The sequence below is a fragment of the Carcharhinus amblyrhynchos genome, chromosome 4 (assembly GCF_965287045.1).
Source record: "Carcharhinus amblyrhynchos chromosome 4, sCarAmb.v2.hapA, whole genome shotgun sequence".
Classification (NCBI taxonomy): Eukaryota; Metazoa; Chordata; class Chondrichthyes; order Carcharhiniformes; family Carcharhinidae; genus Carcharhinus; species Carcharhinus amblyrhynchos.
In genome coordinates this window covers 133,111,047-133,133,303 of record NC_137327.1, presented here as the reverse complement: position 1 = coordinate 133,133,303, position 22,257 = coordinate 133,111,047, and the positions used below count along the sequence as shown (strand labels likewise).

Sequence of the window (22,257 nt, the reverse complement as noted above, 5' to 3'; positions counted from 1 at the left end):
GAAAATGGAGAGCTGACCATGTGTCGATTCATTCACAAACTGTAAATCCCATCTAGCATGACTACTAAAGTGGAAAGTTCCTGATGCTTGAAGTGTTTGGATACCTTTGGAAGTACCATCTATGAAATAGGCATCCTTAACTTAAGCACTAAGGGGCAGATATAATGGCACCAAGAGGTGCAAAGGCTTCTGTTTCCTGGGCATGTTTTCTGAGAAACTCTTCCAGTACGACACTTCTTTAATAATGGTGCAAGTTGCAATACTCTAATGCGCAAGAAATGTGAAGCTTTTTAACTAAATATCTTGATCACATTTAGCTTAAACGAATCATCATTGTAGATCTTGGCAAAAGATTTACAGGGAGGATGCGGAAACATGTTTCTCCCTTGGAGTTGGGTTCCGGAACGTGTTGTCTGAAAAGATGGTGGGAACTGCTTCCGTATGGAATTTTAAAAGGAAGGTGGACAGAGTTGAGGATGAGGAACTTACAGGGTTACAGACAAAAATGAATTATGGCACTTTGATAGAGTCAGCACCTAATGATCTCATTCTGTTGCTATTATGTAAGGTAGAACTAGCTTTCGGGAAGTTACACTGAGTTTAAGATGCTTGGAAAAAGAGCCGGGGGGACAGAGGATGTTGGCATTGCTGACTAAACCAATATTTATCGCCAATTCCTAGTTGCCCTTGAGAGGATGGTAGTAGCTGCCTTCTTATTTTACTCATCGAGAGATTAGTGTTTACAGTGCACTGTGCAATAAAGAGATGGATACAGATTACACAGATGTGGGGTAAAAGCAGGGGGAGTGTGGCTAACTGGATTGCTCTTTGAAACAGCTGGTGCAGACATGATGGGGTAAATGGCTTTCTGTGCTGTATTATACAGTGATTACATGAACTAGAATTATCAAGTTGAGCGTTGGGTCCCAACACATAACAGCTTTGCTTGTCGGAGAAAGAGGTACATCAATGCCTTAACACTGTATGATTTTATCAGGGGTTACAGATGGATCAGGAGTTGAGCTGTCACAAACGGTTTAGTTTAAAGGTATAAAGTGATTTATTGAGAAGCATTATTTAACACGACACATAATCAGAAATGACAGAGTGGACATTCAACCTGCAACAGATGAGGCAGTTTACAAGTCCCACACCGGATGGGCAGAGAGGTTTAGTCTCTGCTGCGTGCCTTAACCATTTCTTCTTCAAGGGTGTTAAGCTGAATGTAGTAACTCTAAACTGTTCCACCCCTTCCCTACATGCACCTTCCCATTAAATTGTCCAATTACCAGGGGACTGATCTACGAGCTAGGCACCCTTTTTCCCCATCCTCCTCCTCTTGTGCCCGAAATCAACTTATTGCTTATCTCAGGTAAGAACATCTTAGTCATTTAATGGACACAGGGCTCCATCTTAATAATCCAGGATTGTCTCCATAAATTCCCGTGTGTGAAGGAGTTATGTGACCTAAATAACACTCTACGGAGTACAATAGACAACAGATTGTGCTATCTCTTTTGTCTATTGGACTTGAAATAGAGAGAGAAAAATTGATGACCAACAACCACAGTCCTAGCATTTCTTTTAAAGCATATATTTATAACATTTCTATAATATCACCAGAATTACTCTTGCTTATGTAACTCGATTACTAAAGCTGTCATTTTCTGGGAGTTCCCCACTTTGAGAAGGAAACAGTCTCCTGGTTCTCTCACAATTTGCCCTTGACTAACCTAACTATTTCTGAGTTATAAGCTCATTTTTCTAATCTCATAATCAGGGGGAGGTGATGGCCTAGAAGTATTATCGCTAGACTATTAATCCATAAACTCAATTAATATTCTGGGGACCTGGGCTTGAATCTCTCCACAGCAGATGGTAGAATTTGATTTCAATCTGGAATTAAGTATCTACTGGTGACCATAAAACGATTGTCAATTGTTGTGAGAACCCATCTGGCTCACTAATGTCCTTTAGGGAAGGAAATCTGCCATCCTTACCTGGTCTGGCCGACATGTGACTCCAGAGCCACAGCAATGTGGTTGACTCTCAACTACCCTCAGGCAACTAAGGATGGGCAATAAATGCCACCCAGCCAAAGGCGCCCATGTCCCACGAATGAATGAAAAGCACTGTATATCATATACCAGAATTCTGTTAATTATATTGTGTTGACTTACCAGGAGCTCCAGGGGCTCCAGGCCGGCCCGATACTCCCTGAGCGCCTTTTTCGCCAGGGTACCCGGGTGGACCAAATCCTGGTGGGCCAGGGGGTCCTCTCTCTCCTGGAAAGCCGATTGGGCCTGGATCGCCTGGTAATCCAATTGCTCCTTTGAAAGCCAAGCCACCCTGAAAAAGTCCCGTGTCTCATTAATACAGAGGTAGAAAACAGATTCTATTGCTCAGAAACCCAAATGTCTATTCATTTGGAACGAAAAACATCTTTTTCATTTGTACAATTTTTTTCCCTAATCCAGACAGATCTCAACTGTATGTTGGATGGCTGGATGGAAAAGCAATTGTGGCCCAAGTGAAGTTGTATAGTGGCTCCTTATGTTAACAGGCAGCTTTTTTTTTAGAAGAAATCCATACCAAGCTGCAACTGGCTTCCATGGTAATTGTCCCCTTTTTTGGGCACAGGGTGTGTGACCTGCCCATGCCAGTTTCAATGGGAGCAGGCAGCACATAAATATGGCACTCCCATCTCATCACCATGACTGTAGCATCATGGGTTCCACACTGCTGGCTTACTTTGCATTGTGGCTGCCTTTGTGTTCAATAGAAGGCCAAAGACTGTTGTGCTGAGAACTCATGGTACAGCGAGGACTCTGCTCTTCAAGGAAAATTGAATGGAATGATATTGCTGCAAAAAGCATTGAAGGATGAGGTGTTTGAGACGTTACATGGGCTAAAAACTGATGGAGAGGAGGCAGTAGAAAGGTTGGCTCTGGTATTTGTCAAACGCTTTCTTCAAATCCATTTAGACAACATCCATTACAGTCCTGTCATCACCCTTCTCTGTTGCTTCATCAAAAAACACAACGGGATTAGTTAAATACAAACTTTTACTGATACATGCTGGTTATCCTTAACTAGGTACAGCACAGATATTAGAGGGAGGTTTTTCACACAGAGGGTAGTGGGTGTATGGAATGCTCTGCCAAGTAAGGTGGTGGAAGCAAACACGCTAGAGTCCTTTAAGAGTAACTTAGACAGGCAAATGACTGAGTTGGAGATGGGTGGATATAGAAGAACCTTTAAGGGTCATTGGCATTGGGGTGTCCCTGGTAATGTGAATGGGTATAGTATGATAATAATGTTTTTCTCTTTTCATTCACAGGTTTTAAGTCGGTCCACCTCGTGTCCAACGAGGGGCATACACGCGATGGGTCGTACTGGGGCTGCTCTTGGTTGTTCGAGATTGGCCTAGTGCTTCATGTCGTTAGTGTGTGCCTAAACTGGACAAGATACTGGGCAAGACCACAGCTCAGTGACTATCGCTGATTGCTGTGCAGACACATGGATTTGGGCCGGTGTCTGTGGGAGTTTGCGCATTCTCCCCGTGCTTGCGTGGGTTTTCTCCGGGTGCTCCGGTTTCCTCCCACACCCCAAAGATGTGCTGTTAGGCTGATTGGCAGGAATAAATTGTCCCTAAATCAGTTTTCCCTCAATCTGGATGGCCATGAAACATTAGATAGGGGTCATGTGTAGAGGGCTGGTGTTGAGATGGCGGCGTGGGCTCGTTGGGCCGAAGGGCCTGTTTCCCAGGCTGATTTTGTTCTTTGTTCTTTGTTTGTAATGCAAACCTCTTCTAGTGCCTGTTGATTGCTTCTATGATTCATGATTCTAAAACCTAACCCACCATTGCTGCTAAACTGATCAGGTTGTTGTTAACCAGATTGTAAGAGGAATAACCTGATACCAGCTCCAAAGATATGCGGGTTAGGTTGATTGGCCGTGCTAAAATTGCCCCTTAGTGTCTTGAGATGCAAAGGTTAGAGGGATTAACAGGTAAATATGTAGAGGGATTAACAGGTAAATATGTAGGGATATGGAGGTAGGGCCTGGGTGGGATTGTGGTCAGTGCAATCTTTTCACCCTTCATCACAGACAAACAATGCAAATTGTGTTGTTTGTTTTATTTGATCACTTAGAAACTTACATCACAGGAACAGGCCCTTCAGCCCTCCAAGCCTGCACCGACCATGCTACCCCACTGAACTAAAACCCCCTACCCTTCCGGGGACCATATCCCTCTATTCCCATCCTACTCATGTATTTGTCCAGATAAAAGTCACTATTGTATTTACTTCCATTATTTCCCCCGACAGTAAATTCCGGGCACCCACCACCCTTTGTGTCAACCTGCTTTGTACATCTCCTTTAAACCTCACCCTCACACCTTAAACTTATGCCCCCCAGTAATTGACTCTTACACACTAGGAAAAAGCATCTGACTGTCCACTCGGTCCCTGCCCCTCATAATCTTGTAGACTTCTAACAAGTCACCCCTCTACTTCTGTCGTTCCAGAGAGAACAAACCAAGTTTCTCCAGCCTCTCCTCAAAGCTAATGCCCTCCATACCAAGGGGCAACATCCCAGTAAATCTTTTCTGTACCCTCTCTAAAGCCTCCACATCCTTCTGGTGGTGTGGCGACCAGAATTGAACACTATATTCTAAGTGCGGCCTAACTAAGGTAAATCCTCAGGCACCACTCTGGGAGCAATGTCTTGTGCTGATGTGACCATCGGAAAGTGACTGTCAGGGAAGGACTTTCTGGCCCACCAAAGCTTGTTCCCACCATGGTGACGCGTGCACCATGGCTAAAAGTTTCTCACCCCAACCCACTTCACCCAACACCACACCATTACATCTCTTAGAAAAGGCAGAAAAGAGAAATACCCTATGGTCAATAAGGAAAAGGACTCAGCTGATCAAAACCATTCTACCTTCAACATGGATGTCGTGATGGCACAGATGTTAGCACTGCTGCCTCACAGCACCAGGGGCCTGGGTTTGATTCCAGGATTGTGTCACTGTCTGTGTGGAGTTTGCACATTCTCCCCGTGTCTGCGCGGGTTTCCAGGTGCTTCGGTTTCCTCCCACAGTCCAAAGATGTGCAGCTTAGGTGGATTGGCCATGCTAAATTGCACCTTAGTTTCCAAAGATGCGTAGGTTAGAGAGTTAGATAGAATGGCAATGGTAAATGGTGATATGTCTGGGGGGAGGGCAGAGGGGAGTTGGGCCCGGGTAAGACATTCTGTTGGAGAATTGATACAGACTCTATGGGCTGAATAACCTCCTTCTGCATTGTAGGGATTCTATGATGCAATCTCCACCGCAGTCATGACCTGCTCCAGCTCCCTCTTGAAGGCATACCAAGAGTCAACCCCCACCACACCAACTGGCTATACATTCCAGAGCTCACTACTCTCTGAGCAAAGAGCTGCCTAACATCCTGTCTATTCCTACTTGCATGTAGTTTAAACTCATGCTGTCCTGCCTTCCTCAACATATATAATCTATCAAAAAGGAAGCTGTTGAGCCCTTTAATTGTTTTATAGATGTCTAACGTTTTGGCTGTAAATTTACACTCGCTGAAATAAATTGACCAAGATCCTCAAGCCTAAGTAGCTGAGGTTCTATAAGCTACGAATCTTTCCACTGTGGATCTTTTCCAAAATCTTTGTATCAAGCCCACCATGTGGAAGCGGCCATTGTTGTCCGTTTTCATTTAGCAACCAGTACCAAGGTAGATGATGGATTACTTACAGGTGCACCCTTTGGACCTGGTGGGCCTGGCACGCCATTTCTTCCTGGAGTGCCATCCAGTCCTGGAAGTCCTGGGGGTCCTGGGAAACCAGGATTCCCTCGATCGCCTTTCGCACCTGGGAAACCAAAGCCATCTCCTCGGTCACCCTTTGGGCCAGAGGATCCTGGAGCACCAGGACGGCCTGGCGGCCCCTAGAACGTGAGGAAAACAGAATAAATATCGCACTGTGACGAGGGACATTTTCATTAAGAACTGCATAATGGTCTTTAGAGACCAGAAGGTGGACAACCCAAAGCTTTAATTCTGAAGAATCTCTGACACTGAGTTAATGAAATGCATCCCAGGTTAAAATCCAGAAAACTAAGGTAGGACCATTCTCCGGCACTTCCCACCAGCGGATTCCCCAGGAAGGGGGATGGGCAAGCCACGCACAATGCCAGGACTGGAATATCCCAGCGGCTGCCTATGTGAGCTGCCTCTACTGCCAGAAAATCCCGCCTGGAGTATGTGCAAGGCACAAATGTGTAGAGGCTGTTTTTTTGAGAGCCTATTACTTTTATTTATCTGTCTCTCTTTCTCCTGTTTTGCCTGGGCAGTTTTTGTCAACGGGATCAACCTCCAAGTTTACATTGCAGGCAGTGAAATTCTGCTTCACCTCTTCAGGCAGAATGTTTGGTACTGTGCATCGCCTCACTAAGTACTTACAGGTGGTCCCAAAGTTCCAATCGGACCAGGTAATCCGGGATCTCCTTTCATTCCAGGCAATCCTGGTTTACCTAAAATCCACGGGGAAAGAAATCCAAGAGTAACTAAAAAGATACTGTAATTTGAATTGCTTTTAAGTTGTTTCTGTGCTAAGTGTTGGAGTCGCTGGATCCCGATGTACAAGTCTCACACAACAGGCAACTTTGCTGGAATAGGGGAGGTGATGGCATAATGGAATGGTCAATGGAATGGACTAGCAATCCAGAGACCCAGAGCAATGCTCTGGGGAGCCAGGTTTGAATCCCACCATGGCAGACGATGAAATCTATATTCAATAAAAATCCGGAAATGAGAAGTCGAATTATGACCATGAATCCATTGTCAATTGTTTGCAAAAACCAATGTGGATCATTCATATCCATTCGGGAAGGAAATCTTCCATCCTTATGTTTAAGTTTACCCTTGGGGCTAAGTTTTTCACTCAGAGGGTGGTGAGTGAGTGGAATCAGCTGCTGTCGGTGGTGGTAGAGGCAAACTCGTTGGGGTCTTTTAAAAGACTTCTGGATGAGTACATGGGATTTAATGGGATTGAGGGTTATAGATAGGCCTGGCAGGTAGGGATATGATCGTCGCAACTTGTGGGCCGAAGGGCCTGTTTGTGCTGTAGCGTTCTATGTTCTTATCTAATCTGGCCAATGCATGCCTCCAGACCCACAGCAATGTGGTTGATTTTTAAATGCCCTCTGAAATGACCAAGCCACTCATTTCAAGGGCAATTAGGGATAGGCAATAAATGTTGTTACAGCCAGCGTTGCCACATCCTGTGAATGAATAACATTTTTAAAAATATCATTTAGGCAAACTACTGGGAAGGCCAAATATTAAAAATAAATGATAAAATATTTTTTCCACAAACCCAAGGTGAAGGAGAAAGGTCTAAACTGCAGGACAATGACCAAAGGTGAGAGGAACAGTACAGGAGACAGGCAGATCCTGAAGTAATAATAAGGTGATTCCAAGCTTAGACCTCAAAAGGCCACAGAGGAAAGGCAAATCAAAATAAGAAAAGTTCGAGTTGTGGGAAAGAACAGAGTTAGAGCAAATGAGCGGTTCAGATTTTAATATGTATAATCTGAAGAATGGAGGGAAGAAGAAGAGCATCCGAAGCAATATATTTGATGTGAAGAAGGGAGCAAGGAGAAAAGTTGATGAATGAAGAGTTCGCCTTTAAACAGCGTCAATATTCCGTACTGTACAACATTAATCCAATATCTCTAAAGGGTCAATGTTATCTAATCCAACTGGATTATGTAAGTCGTTATGGTCCTGCTGTCCTACCTGGAATACCATATGGTCCAGGGGGTCCTGGCACACCAGGGAGACCATTGACACTTCCAAAACAGTTAGTGCAAGTTTCTCCCCTATCACCTACAAATCCGAAGGCAGAAAAGAAAGCATTAATACTGTAAAAACACTTCTAAAACCATTGCTTTGCTCTTGAAGATCTTCTTCCATATCATACACTAATCTTTGGGAAGAGTGAATTGGTGAGTACATGATGCCTTCTTTGTCCAATCGAACTGAACCCAGCAGCCTAGTTAGAGATTCATGCCGGAATTTTACCATCCTGCCCGCCACGGGAATCGGAGCGGGTGAGGGGCAGAACATGGTGCATTAACCTCGGGCGGGTCTTTAGGGGTTTCGGGTCGAGCGAAGCTGTAAAATCCTGTCCTCTGTCTTTTCAGAACTTGGGGATTAGAAACATATAATCCCTACAGTGTGGAAGGAGGCCATTCAGTCCATTGAGTCAGCACCGACTCTCCAACGAAGCAACTTACCCAGGCCCTATTCCCATAACCCCACATACTTACCCCACTAATTCTCCTGACCGACACATCTTGGGACACTAAGGGGCAATTCACATAGCAAATCCACCTAACGTGCACATCGTTGAATGTGGAGAAGTATTTTGAACTGTTGGACGAAGTGTGTTTAGTGACTGGTGGTGTGATCTATTTGAGGTGACATGTTAAAAGGGTTTTACAGGGCACGCGTGCCGATCATTACAGGCCATTACAACTGATGTGCTGAACTGTTGCAGGTAATCAAACTTGCAGGAACACTGCTGTATGTAACAGTAAGCACAGCATTTGTTTCAATGCTTATGAGCATGGCCCCCGGCACCCCTCTTCCAAGCTTAGCATCCGAACATTTCCTAACAACTTATTTTACACCGAAATGCACATACTATTAGCAATAATAAGTCCAATCTTTGATTAGGTGACACTTTGTTCAATGGGAGAGGAAGGAAGGAAAGTACAAAATGTACTGGTTGTGATTATTCCCCTGAATCACCCATCCAGTCACTACATCACAGTTCATCAATTAGAGATTGTGTTTCCCAAACAATTTGGAATGGACGTCCTTAGCTCCAGTCACAAGGGATTGTTTCGAACTCTGGCCAGGTTGCGGTATCATGTCAGTGACACACAGCAGGCTGTGGGGCGGGATTTTCTGACTGCGCTCGCCCCAAGACTGGAAAATCCCGCCGGAGGTCAACAGAATTTGGCAAGGCCCTGTCTCGCCTGCTGCGATTCCTGTGGCCGCAGGAGAGGGAAATCCCACCCTGTGTGTTATTGATAGGTTTCTGACACAGTAAACATGACAGTAATCAAGTGATGACCTTCATAGAAGTGGGTTTTATCACAAGACATAAACGTCTCGATTTCATGATTTTTAGAAATAGTCCGTCACACGCACGTACGCATTTTTACTGCACAGTATCTAACTATACCCATAGAGTGATCTAATCTGGCAATGGCAGCTAACTGTGGGAGAAGCTTACTGATTAGGGCAATGCAACATGTGGCCTACTGTCGCAGAGGCACTTGCGTATGGAAGAAATCTTACCTTTCAGTCCTGTCTCTCCTGGGAAGCCACGTGGTCCTGGTTGTCCTGGTAACCCTGGCTGTCCTGGCAGGCACTGTGTCCCTATTCCAGAAACTAGAGGAACAAGCAGATGAATACAAAATTGTCCTTGTACTGAAAACTCATGCAACAGACCATTATATATGCAACAGCCAAAATCTGCACAACTTTTTCCTGCAATTTACTACACCTTACAAGCTGAGTTCTAAGGAAGTAACCAATAACGTATCCATATTGGATATGAATTGCCAGTTGTACTGGGATAAGATGGATATGGAGGACTTTTAGAACATAAAAGTAGGGAGGTCTTGCTGCAACCGTACAGGGTACTGGTGAGGCCGCAGCTGGAGTACTGTGTGCAGTTTTGGTCGCCGCACTTGCGGAAGGATATATTGACCTTAGAGGGGGTGCAGAGGGGGTTAACTAGGCTGAAACCAGAGATGAGGGGGTTGGACTATGAAGAGAGACTAAGTAGACTGGGTCTGTACTCGTTGGAGTTTAGAAGGATGAGGGGGGATCTTATAGAGATGTATAAGATAATGAAAGGGATGGATAGGGTAGAAGTAGAGAGATTCTTCCCGCTCAGAAAGGATAGCAGGACTAGAGGACATAGCCTCAAGATAAGAGGGGTGCAGTTTAGATCAGAGTTGAGGACGAACTTCTTCACTCAAAGGGTGGTGAATCTCTGGAATTCTCTGCCCGTTGAAGTGATGGAGGCTACCTCGCTGAATATATTTAAGTCACGGGTAGATAGGTTTTTGATAAACAAGGGAATTAAGGGTTATGGGGAGAAATCGGGAAAGTGGAACTGATCCACTTCAGATTGGCCATGATCTTATTGAATGGCAGGGCAGGCTCGAAGGGCTAGATGGCCTTCTCCTGCTCCTATTTCTTTTGTTCTTATGTTCTTATGACTGAACCAAATGAAAAAAGATTTGTCAGGATGATACTGGATGCTATACTTATTCGGAAAGGATGAGCTGGCTGGGTCTGTGTCTCTATTCTTTTGAAAAGGTGAAGGCTGACGGTAACCTATGAGTGGTATTTATAGATTTTGATGAGGTAGGAGATAGGTAGGAGAAGAGCAAAATCTTTAATATCATTAATTTCAGACAGCCACTGTGAAGTCAAACTGCTAATTCATAAAACTTCACCCAAAGAGTGGTGAGAATGTTGGATTTGTTACCACAGGCTCAGGTTAAAGTGAATGGTATAGATGTATTTAAGAGAAAGTTAGAAGAGGGAGCAGAGCATTATGCTGATACAAAGTAAGGGAGGGGTTCAAAGTAGTTCATGAATGCTAGCATGGACAGGTTGGGTGAGATGGCTTGATTTGTGCGCTGTACATTCCATGGGCAATCCTCAGGGCGAATGGGATCGAAGGTTATGGGGAGAAAGCAGGGTTAGGCTACTGAGTTGGACAATCAGCCATAATCGTAATGAATGGCGGAGCGGCCTTGAAGGGCAAGTGGTCTCCTCCTACTCCTATCTTCTTTGTTTCTGTGTAATTAACGCATTTTGCAGAATTGCTATATTAGAAATAAAAGATCTTTAATAGTCGTTTTACACCAGGAGGCTGTCATACGACAGTGTGGCAAGTGATTAAGTACCACCATGTGATACGTCATGGTTTTGGAGGGTAGGTTTTACCAATAGATTTACAGAAGAATTGAAATTATACCCTCCACCTTCAATAGTGCATTTAGGGACATAAGAACATAAGAAATAGGAGCAGGAGTAGGCCAACTAGCCCTTCGAGCCTGCCCCGCCATTCAATAAGATCATGGCTGATCTGTCGTGGCTCAGTTCCACATTCCCGCCTTCTCCCCATAACCCTTAATCCCCTCGCTTATCAAAAACCCATCAACCCGCGTCTTAAAAATATTTAGCGAGGCAGCCTCCACCACTTCAACGGGCAGAGAATTCCAGAGATTCACCACCCTTTGAGTGAAGAAGTTCCTCCTCAACTCCGTTCTAAACCACCCCCCCTTTATCTTGAGGCTGTGCCCCCTAGTCCTACTGTCCTTTCTGAGCAAAAGTAGGGAGTTGCACGTTGTTTTATCTCTGGCTTTATTTTTTACTTTCAGCTATGCCTAAATTCTAGTTGGATATTTTAGCGTTGTGGGTGATTGGTTTGGGCTGCTTTTTCGTTGCTCGGTGCTATTTTCCTTCAATATGTGCACGTAAATCTCTGGTCCAACTCCTAGTTGCCTTCAATATTTTTTGGCTTCTTTATTCTTTGAACAACTTGCGTAGGGTTAATCACCCATTCTTTCTTCTCAAAAGGAAGTACCACATCTTTGCTTAACTTTTAATCTTCAACTAAAGCAGATTCACGATCAACAATCGATAGAATAGAACAGAGACAAGGACAGCACAGGAACAGGCCTTTTGGCCCTCCACGCCTGAGTCAATCATGATGCTCTCGCTAAACTAAAGAACAAACCTTCTACCCTTATTCAGACTGTATCCCTCTATTCCCCTATTCTCTCCCTATTCATGCACCCATCCAGATGCCTCTTAAATGTTACCAATGTACCTGCTCCACGATCTCTTCTGGCAGCGTATTCCAGGCACTCACCACTCTGCGTGAGAAACTTCCCCTGCACATCTCCCTCAAACTTGCCCCCTCTCACCTTGAACTTGTGCCCCCCTTGTAATTAACACTTCCACGTGGAGAAAAAGCCCCTCATAACTTTGTAGACCTCTATCAAATCTCCCCTCAGCCTCTGCCTTTCCAGTGAAAACAGTGGGGTGGCAGGGTAGCACAGTGGTTAGCACTGCTGCTTCAAAGCTCCAGGGTCCTGGGTTCGATTCCCGGCTCGGGTCACTGTCTGTGTGGAGTTTACACGTTCTCCTCGTGTCTGCGTGGGTTTCTTCTGGCCGTTCCAGTTTCCTCCCAAAGACGTGCGGGTTAGGTTGCTGGGCCATGCTAAAAATTGCCCCTTAGGGTCCTGAGATGTGTAAGTTAGAGGGATTAGTGGGCGCTATGATCAGAACTCCCACCCACCTGACGAAGGAACAGCGTGTTCTGAAAGCTTGTGGCGTTTGCTACAAATAAACCCGTTGGACTTTACGCTGGTGTTGTGAGGCTTCTTTCTGTGGTTCAAGAAGGCAGCTCACCACCACTTTTTTAGGGGCAACTAGGGATGGGCAATAAATGCTGGCCAGCCAGCCACACCTACATCCCATCAATGAATTTAAATAAAAACCAAAGCACATCATCTAAGCCAGCGATGGGCAACCTGCAGCCAGGGGTCACATTTGGCCCATCTACAGCCTATGAGATATTTTGTAGACTTTGTCCATGCGCAGGGTTGCCACATTCCACTGACTTCCATTGGCATGATTTGTTTTCCTACCAATGTGACTGAAGTCATATGCAAGTGAAGCAAGGATGAGAGAAGTGAAACGTATGCTAATTGCTCACAACATTGACTGTGAGAGCCAGGCGCTCCCTCTGCCTCCAAAGTATAACTACCTCCTTTATTTTTTTCCCATTTGAAACTGATGACTGTACTACTAATATAGAAATGATTAAGCATTTTCTATAACTCGTTATGAAGTATTCGGAGTGTTTGAAATGTACTTAATCTTATTCATAGGATCGTGTTAGTGGACAAGGCTGATTTCAATCTTGCGGACCACTGAGTTAAAGGAGGGCCACTCATGCAGCCCACTCACCAGCCTAGGTTGTCCAACACCAATCCAAGCTGGTGCTTCAGTGTAATAGCTTGAAGTTCAATTGTTATTGTCACAAGTAGGCTTACATTAACACAGAAATGGAGATACTGTGAAAATCTCCAGTCGCCACACTCCGGCGCCTGTTCGGGTACACCAAGGGAGAACTTAGCATGGCCAATGCACCTAGTAAGAAGTCTAACACCACCAGGTTAAAGTCCAACAGGTTTAGTTTGCTACTTACTGTGTTTAACCCAGTCCAACGCCGGCATCTCCACATCAATGCACTTAACCAGCCCGTCTTTCAAGCTGTGGGAGAAAACCGGAGCACCCAGAGGAAATCCATGCAGACACGGGGAGAACTTGCAGTCTCCACACGCACAGTTACCCAAGCTGGGAATTAAACCCGAGTCCCTGGTGCTGTGAGGCAGCAGTGCTAACCACTGTGCCACCGTGCTGCACTATTCTAATTTGAACGTGATATTTAGCAGAGGACTCATTTGCTAGATCAGCCCATGAATAAAACGGAAGCTCATCCGAAGAGCGCAGAATGTTTAATCAACCATCACAACGGAAAACCTTTTATCTGGTTGTTCATTTGCCAATTGCAGGATAATGCTGCACGTAAACGGGCGACCTTTTATTTCGACTACAAGATAGCAACCGGACTTTAAAATAAACTAATTGGCCATAAGCGACCTGTCCTGAGGATGTACTGACAATTTGGAAACTTTTTCCTTTCCGACAGGTAATGTTGCGTTGTGTCGAACCCCACTTGTGATTTTTAGAGCTAGTTATTCCAACCCGTGTGTAACTTATAATCCAGGTAGGAGCAAATTTACCCGTAAGTCCGGGAAGGCCTGGAGGACCAGGGGGGCCCGGCTGACCAATCTGTCCTGGTGGTCCAGGAAGTGCGAATCCAGGTACACCTTCATTTCCTTTCAGACCTCTTTCACCTGGGAAGCCAGGGATGCCTGGTGGTCCGACACTGGGCTGACCTAGTAGAAAAGACAAGGGGAAAGGAAAACGTTGAGGAAAACAGACATCATTAGGGCTCGAAGACAAAGAAAGGCATTTTCTTTCGAGAAAAGTGAACCGTTTGGGTACTCCATGATGTGTGTCTAAAGCTCTATGTATTTGGGTTATCCCATTGATGTTAAGACAAAGGGACATAATTCTAGAATCATAGTTAGAAGAATTACTTTACATCCAAGAATTACTTTTATCATTCAAAAGGGAGTTGCAATCCAGGACTCTCTTCTCCCAAAGGATATGCATGTTAAGATACAGAGTTTACAAGGCTGAGATCAATCAATGTTTTGTTAGTACTTTGGAAATACAGGCAGCTCTTGGCACTCAGCCCTTCAACCACACTCTCACATTTACTAAGATTATGGCCGATCTCCAACTCAACTCCAACTTCCTGCACTGTCCCCATTTTCCTTCATTCCCTTCACGTTCCAACAATCTATCAATCTTTGCCTTGAATATGTTCAGCGACAAAACATCCATTGTCCTGTGGGGTAGAGAATCCCAAAGATCTACAACCCTTCATGGAGATCGGCAACCCAAAGACGGGCAGTTTAGGTGGACTGGCCATGCTAAATTGCCCCTTAGTGTTCAAAGATGTGCAGGATAGGTGGATTGGCCATGGTAAATTGCCCCTTAGTGTCGAAAGGTGTGTGGGTTAGATGGATTGGCCATGGTAAATATGCGAGGTTAGGGGATAAGGCAGAAGGGAGGGCTTGGGTGGGATGCTCTTTCAGTGAGTTGGCACAGACTTGATGGGCCAAAGGGCCTCTTTCTGCACTGTAGGGATTCTATGGTTCCATGGTTCAAGGAATTTCTCCTCATATTAGTCCTAAATGGCTGACACATTATCCCGAGGCCGTAAAGCTGTGTGATTGCACAGGAAGTATTGTAAACTGTGAGAAGGAGAGTGAGGAACTTCAGAAGCGCGTGGTAGAGTAGGTGGAACAGGCAGGTAGGTGGCAAAAGTTCACTGTGGAAAAATGAGAGATAAAACGTTTTGGTTGGAAGAGCACAGGGGAACAATATAAAATGAAAGGTTCAGCATGAAAGGAAGTGCCAGACAATAGACCTGGGTGGAGATGTGCATCAGTCAGTAATGACGGCAGGACAAGTTGAGAGAGAGGTTAATAAAACATACAGATTTATTAATCGTGGCACAGAGTACAAGGACAAGAAGATATTGTTAAACTTGTATAAGACACTAAGTAGGCCTCAGCTGGAATATTGTGCACAGTTCTGCATACCACACTACAGGAAGGATTTGACTTAATTCAATTTATTATTATCGCATATATTAGTATACAGTGAGAAATTATTTCTTGCGCTACACAGGCAAAGCATACCATTCATAGAGTACATAGGAGAGGGAAAAAGGAGACGGTGCAGACTTAAGTGTTGTGGTCATAGTTAGGATGCAGAGAAAGATCATCTTAATATACTGTAGGTCCATTCAAAAGTCTGACGGCAGCAGAGGTTGGAGTTGAGTTGGGAATGAACCATAATCTGAGTGAATCTAGAGCATGGTTGGAGAGCTGAATGCCAAAACCTGCCTTTATTTCCAATGTACCAACAAAACATCGACTGATCTCAGCTTTGTAAGTTCTGGGTTTTGACATGCATATCCTTTGGGAGGAGGGAGTTCTGGGTTGCAACACCCTTTTGAATGATAACAGTAATTCTTGAGTGAAGGCATTGGAGAGAATGCAAAAAAAGGTTTACGAGAATGATTCCGGAGTGAGAAACTTCAGCTTTGAAGGCAGATTAAAGAAATTGGAACACTTTCCTTTGGACAAAAGAAGGCTGAAGGAGGTTTGTTACAAGTATTCAAAAATCATAAAGGGTCTGGACAGAATGGATGGGGAGAAACTGCTCCCACTCATTAAAGGATCACAAACATGAGGGCCTAAGTTTAAAATAAGTGGCAAAAGAACCAAAAGCAATGTGAGAAAATAACATTTTCACCAGCGAGTGTTCGGGTCTGGAATGTACTGCCTGGGATTGCGATGGAGGCATCTTCAATTGAGGCATTCAAGAGGAAATCAGGTGAAAAGGAACTATCTGCCGGGTTTTGGGGAGAAGGCAGGAGAATGGCGTTGAGGGGAATTGCCCATCAGGAGAGCTGGCGTGGACATGATGGGCCGAATGGCTTCCTTCTGTGCTGTAACAAATCTGTGCCTCACCTGGAGGACCCTGTGGTCCTGGCAGTCCTGGAAGGCCTGTAAGAAAAGACGCAAGAGGCTAGTACAAAGCCATTGTAAAGAAAAACTCCCAATGGAAAGGCTGTTCATGTTATTCGCTAGTAATGAAAAAATGCAACCTGTGGAGCCGCGATCTCCTTTTTCTCCAGGAGAACCAGGGTAACCTGGATCACCTTTCTGTCCAACTGTAACACCTGGTCTTGGAAAAGTCTGGAATAAAGACAGAATTTTATTCTCATAACTGACAGCAACATTATACAGAGAGTTAAGTTTGAAAGCAGAATTGACAGAGAATTTAGAACCCAGTGTCCCTGGCTGGAATTACTCTGAAGGTTAAAGACAGAATAAAGTTCCTCCTAGAAGTATGCTGGATAGCCATATTTTGCTACTTGAAAAACCTTCAACTGACTATTCTATGCAAAGGGTTCAGTCGACTTGTTATCTTTTCTCCTCGGTTCAGCATGACTTTTGTTCCTGCCATTTCTTCAAAGCACATCAACACACAAAAATTAAATGGGCAGAAATCCATTCCTGTAATGTAATTTCTAGAGGCAGAACACAGACGCTTGTTGGCACCCTGGAATGGGCAGACTCTGGGCGCTTTTCATTGATATCACTGACAAACACCGTGTAGGCCTGATGGGTAGCAAGCAGCTTGGGCATCTACCGCCCTGGGAATTAGTGAAGACAGCGTAGTGCTGGCAAAAGTTGTGTTGGACCAATGAATCCCTTCCCTTACAACTTGTGTTCACCACCTCAGAGGAACATTCCAGCACTTTCCAGCGTAAATTTATGCCAAATTGCAAACAATCTTCAGTTTCTGCAGGCTCACAACCGCTGGAATCTGCTCCTCCGGGGCCCAGAAATTACCTCAGGCAAGCCCTAGTCACTACCTCAAACAGGCCTTAGTAACTCACTCAGGAAGGCGCTAGTCACTACCTCAAACAGGCCTTAGTAACTCACTCAGGAAGGCGCTAGTCACTACCTCAAACAGGCCTTAGTAACTCACTCAGGAAGGCGCTAGTCACTACCTCAGACAGGCCTTAGTAACTACTTCAGGCAGGCCCTACTAACTACCTCAGGCAGGCCTTAGTGACTATCTCAAGCAGGCCCTAGTAGCTACCTCAGGCAGGCCCTAGTAACTACCTCAGGCAGGCCTTAGTCACTACCTCAGGCAGGCCTTAGTAACTACTTCAGGCAGGCCTTAGTCACTACCTCAGGCAGGCCTTAGTAGCTACCTCAGGCAGGCCTTAGTCACTACCTCAGGCAGGCCTTAGTAGCTACCTCAGGCAGGCCTTAGTCACTACCTCAGGCAGGCCTTAGTAACTACCTCAGGCAGGCCCTAGTAACTATCTCAAGCAGGCCCTAGTGAGTATCTCAGGCAGGCCTTAGTCACTACTTCAGGCAGGGACCAGTAACTACCTCAGGCAGGGACCAGTAACTACCTCAACCAGCACAGCAACAGAACCCACATTTTTGGAGTTATTCTGCACCACATTCTAGTCACCGGAGTTAACTTTTTCCAATGTGTCAGGGACTGAAAGCTGGTGTGTATCTCCCCAGAGAAATAGGCAGATTTTCTCTCCAGATCTTCTGACAATTAGTCAAACAAAAACAGGGAGAATGTTTCACACCGATCATGTCGAGAGCTGGGGCCTAAACATGCCGGCAATGCCTGGCTGCACTGAAAAAGTAGCCCCCCCACCCCATTACAGAGATCTTAGGGGTTCGTCCGCACCCTGGCGATCAAAGATGGCATCACCATCCCTCCCCTCCAACAATCAGAGCCGGCATCTCCCCCCACCCTCCAAAAATGTCTCACGTTCTGGGTGAACCGGTTTAAAACTTGTCGGTGAGGTTTGAAAACATGGCGAGGAGTCAATATGTGGCAGGGTGGGGGTTCTTTAATTATATTTATTTTCGCTAACGATAATTGGAAATCGCGATGTCACCAAAGGAATTTGTGATTTCCAGGTTCCAGATCTTGAGCTCCTGCCACCATTCCCGCAGGCGCAGTGCACGGACTCAAGATTGCTGCCCACCATTTGTGGAGTTTGCACGTTCTCCTCGTGTCTGCATGGGTGTGTAGGTTAGGTAGATTAGCCGTGGTAAATGCTCAGGGTTATGGCCACAGGGTAGGCGTTGGCCCCAGTAAAATGCTCCTCCAGAGAGTTGGCGCAGACTCGATGGGCTGAATGGCCTTCTTCAGCACGGTAGGGATTCGATGATGATAACCATAAAGCACCTAACCCTTAATTTCCTATCCTGTTTGAAACTGGTCCCTCACCAGTGACCTTCATCAGCCCTGCCAGAGGTTGATCTAAACAACAAATGTATACTCTAGTTTTGTCATGTGGTATCTACCAGGTACAAAATGTGGGCACTTCACTCTCTCAGGGGATGTAGGCTTCGCAGGCTGGTCCAACGTGTATTGCCCATCTCTAAATGCCCTTGAGGGGGCATTTAACAATCAGCCATACTGCTGTGGATCTTGAATCACATGTAGGCCAAACCAGATAAGGATGGCGATTTCCTTCCCTATAGGATATTGGTGAAATAGATAGGCTTTTACAACAAATGCTCCACGGTCATCATTAGACTTTTAATGCCACGTTTCTTATTGAATTCAAATTTTACCATCTGCTGTGGTGGGGTTCGAACCCGGGTCCTCAGAGTATCATCCTCGATCTCTGTGACAATGCCACCTCATCACTGCCTCAAGCAAAACTTCAACACCTTCGAGCTTTGTGAAATAATTACCAGGATCTACTTTGTCGAACTGAGTTTACGAATAGTGTCAGAACATTGTGATTACTTAATGACTGTTCCTTTTATACGTAAGATAGGTGGGAGATAAATATTCAAGTTTGGACACTTACGATGCCTGGAGCACCAGGGAAACCACGTTCTCCTTTCTGACCCTGTGTACAGAAAGAAATAAGTTAATGATGTTGAAGTCCCAGTTATAAAACAGGCTTTAGGTAATGAAATAACCACTCACTCTCTGTACAAAAATACTCAGATTTAATTCTAATTATTTTTTCATTTAAAACAGACGAGGTCAATCATCATTGGCTCACTCCTGTCAATTCTTTTTAGTTTCCTTATGCCGCAGCTGGAGTACTGTGTGCAGTTTTGGGCGCCGTACTTACGCAAGGATATTTTGGCCTTGGAGGGAGTGTAGAGGAGGTTCACTAGGCTGATGCCGGAGTTGAGGGGGTTGAGCTATGAGGAGAGGCTGAATAAACTAGGCTTGTACTCGTTAGAGTTTAGAAGAATGAGGGGAGATCTCATTGAGACGTATAAGATGATGAATGGGATGGATAGGATAGAAGAGGTGGAGAGACTCTTCCCGCTCAAAAAAGACAGTAGGACTAGGGGGCACAGCCTCAAGATAAAGGGGGGGCGGTTTAGAACGGAGTTGAGGAGGAACTTCTTCACTCAAAGGGTGGTGAATCTCTGGAATTCTCTGCCCGTTGAAGTGGTGGAGGCTGCCTCGCTAAATATTTTTAAGACGCGGGTTGATGGGTTTTTGATAAGAGAGGGGATTAAGGGTTATGGGGAGAGGGCGGGAATGTGGAACTGAGCCACGACAGATCAGACATGATCTTATTGAATGGCAGGGCAGGCTCGAAGGGCTAGATGGCCTACTCCTGCTCCTATTCCTATTTCTTATGTTCTTAAATAAACGACTGACTCATTCCATAATTCCATTATTGCTTAAGAAAGCAAAGAGTGGACATGAAAAAGCTCTGGCTGATAAAAGTAGGGAAAATCCCAAGATATTCTGTAGGTGTATCAATGGGAAGAGGATAACCAGGGAAAAAGTAAGGCCCATTAGGGATGAAGGAGCCAGAGCACATTCACTGAGTTATAAAGTCATAGAGTCATACAGCATGGAATCAGGCTCCTCAGTCCAGCTTGTCCATGCCACCCCTTTTTTTAAACCCCTAAGCTATTCCCAATTGACTGTGTTTGCCCTCTACACCCATTTTACCATGTAACTGTCTAAATGCGTTTTAGAAGACAAAATTGTACCCACTTCTACTACTACCTCAGGAAGCTTATTCCACTCACTACCCCCTGTGTGAAAAAATTGCCCCTCTGGACCATTTTGTATCTCTCCCCTCTCACCATAAACCTATGCCCTCTAGTTTAAGACTCCCCTACCTTTGGGAAAAGATATTGACTATCTTGCTGATTTATGCTCCTCATTATTTTGTAGACCTCTATAAGATCACCCCTAAGCCTCCTACGGTCCAGAGAAAAAAGCCCCAGCCTATTCAGCCTCTCCTTATTACTCAAACCACCAAGTCCCGGTGGCATCCGAGCAAATCTTTCCTGCACTCTTTCTAGTTTAATAATGTCCTTTCTATAATAGGATGACCAGAACTGTACATAGTATTCCAAGTATGGCCTTACTAACATCTTGTACAACTTCAACAAGACATTCCAACTCCTGTATCCAAACCTGACTAACGAAACCAAGCGTGCTGAATGCCTTCTTCACCACTCTTTCCACCTGTAACTCCACTTTCAAGGAGCAATGAACATGTAACCCGAGATCTCTTTGTTCTATAACTCTCCCCAAGTCCTACTATTAACTGAGTAAGTTGTGCCCTGGTTTGATCTACCAAAATGCATCACCTCGCATTTATCTAAATTAAATTCCATTGCCATTCGTCAGCCCACTGGCCCAACTGATCAAGGTCCCAATGCAATCCTATATAACCTTCTTCACTATCCACTATGCCACGAATCTTGGTGTCATCTGCAAACTTATAGAACATAGAACATAGAACATTACAGCGCAGAACAGGCCCTTCGGCCCACGATGTTGCGCCGACCAGTTACAAAAACAATGACCCACTAGCCTATACAATCCCTTTTCGTCCATAAACCTATCCAGAGATCTCTTAAACGCCCCCAAACTAGACGCATTTACAACTGCAGCAGGCAGGGCATTCCAATCCCTCACCACCCGCTGGGTAAAGAACCTACCCCTGACATCCGTCCTGTAGCTACCCCTCCTTAATTTAAAGCCATGCCCCCTCGTGCTAGCTTTCTCCATCCGAGGAAAAAGGCTATCACTATCCACCCTATCTAAACCTCTAATCATCTTATATGTTTCAATAAGATCCCCTCTTAGCCGCCTTCTTTCCAACGAAAACAACCCTAAATCCCTCAGTCTCTCCTCATAGGACCTCCCCACCATACCAGGCAACATCCTAGTAAACCTCCTCTGCACCCTCTCCAACGCCTCCACATCCTTCTTGTAATGCAGGGACCAGAACTGCACACAGTACTCCAAGTGCGGCCGCACTAGAGTAGTGTACAGTTGCAACATGACGCTGCGACTCCTAAATTCAATCCCCCTACCAATAAACGCCAAGACACCGTACGCCTTCTTAACAACCTTATCTACTTGATTCCCAACTTGCAGGGATCTATGTACACATACACCTAGATCCCTCTGTTCATCCACACTATTCAAAGTCCTCCCGTTAGCCCTATACTCGACACATCTGTTGCTCCTACCAAAGTGAATTACCTCACACTTCTCCGCATTAAATTCCATCCGCCACCTCTCGGCCCAGCTCTGCAACCTATCTAAGTCTCCCTGCAGACTATGACACCCTTCCTCACAATCTACCACACCTCCAACTTTGGTGTCATCAGCAAATTTACTAATCCACCCAACTATACCCTCATCCAGATCATTAATAAAAATTACAAACAACAGTGGCCCCAAAACAGATCCCTGAGGCACACCACTCGTAACTGAACTCCATGATGAATATTTACCATCAACCACCACCCTCTGTCTCCTATCTGATAGCCAATTCCTGATCCAACTTCCTAGATTACCCACAATCCCATACATCTGCATTTTCTGCAGAAGCCTACCATGGTGAACCTTATCGAACGCCTTACTAAAA

The 22,257-nt window shown here is 45.1% G+C and overlaps 1 protein-coding gene across 3 annotated transcripts in view; it reads right to left on the bottom strand.

Moving 5' to 3' along the window:
• The window catches only part of col4a5 (collagen, type IV, alpha 5 (Alport syndrome)), a 256,775-nt gene that overhangs the window by 80,322 nt on the left and 154,196 nt on the right, over nt 1–22,257 (bottom strand). For all 3 annotated transcript variants that reach the window (XM_080187894.1, XM_080187895.1, XM_080187896.1), the window contains exons 18-26: nt 19,198–19,239; nt 16,438–16,528; nt 16,301–16,336; nt 13,931–14,086; nt 9,390–9,482; nt 7,818–7,907; nt 6,480–6,550; nt 5,774–5,965; nt 2,181–2,349 (exon numbers count right to left, since the gene is read on the bottom strand). In XM_080187894.1, coding sequence (XP_080044020.1) covers nt 2,181–2,349; nt 5,774–5,965; nt 6,480–6,550; nt 7,818–7,907; nt 9,390–9,482; nt 13,931–14,086; nt 16,301–16,336; nt 16,438–16,528; nt 19,198–19,239 — 940 coding nt within the window. The remainder of the gene's footprint in view (nt 1–2,180; nt 2,350–5,773; nt 5,966–6,479; nt 6,551–7,817; nt 7,908–9,389; nt 9,483–13,930; nt 14,087–16,300; nt 16,337–16,437; nt 16,529–19,197; nt 19,240–22,257) is intronic.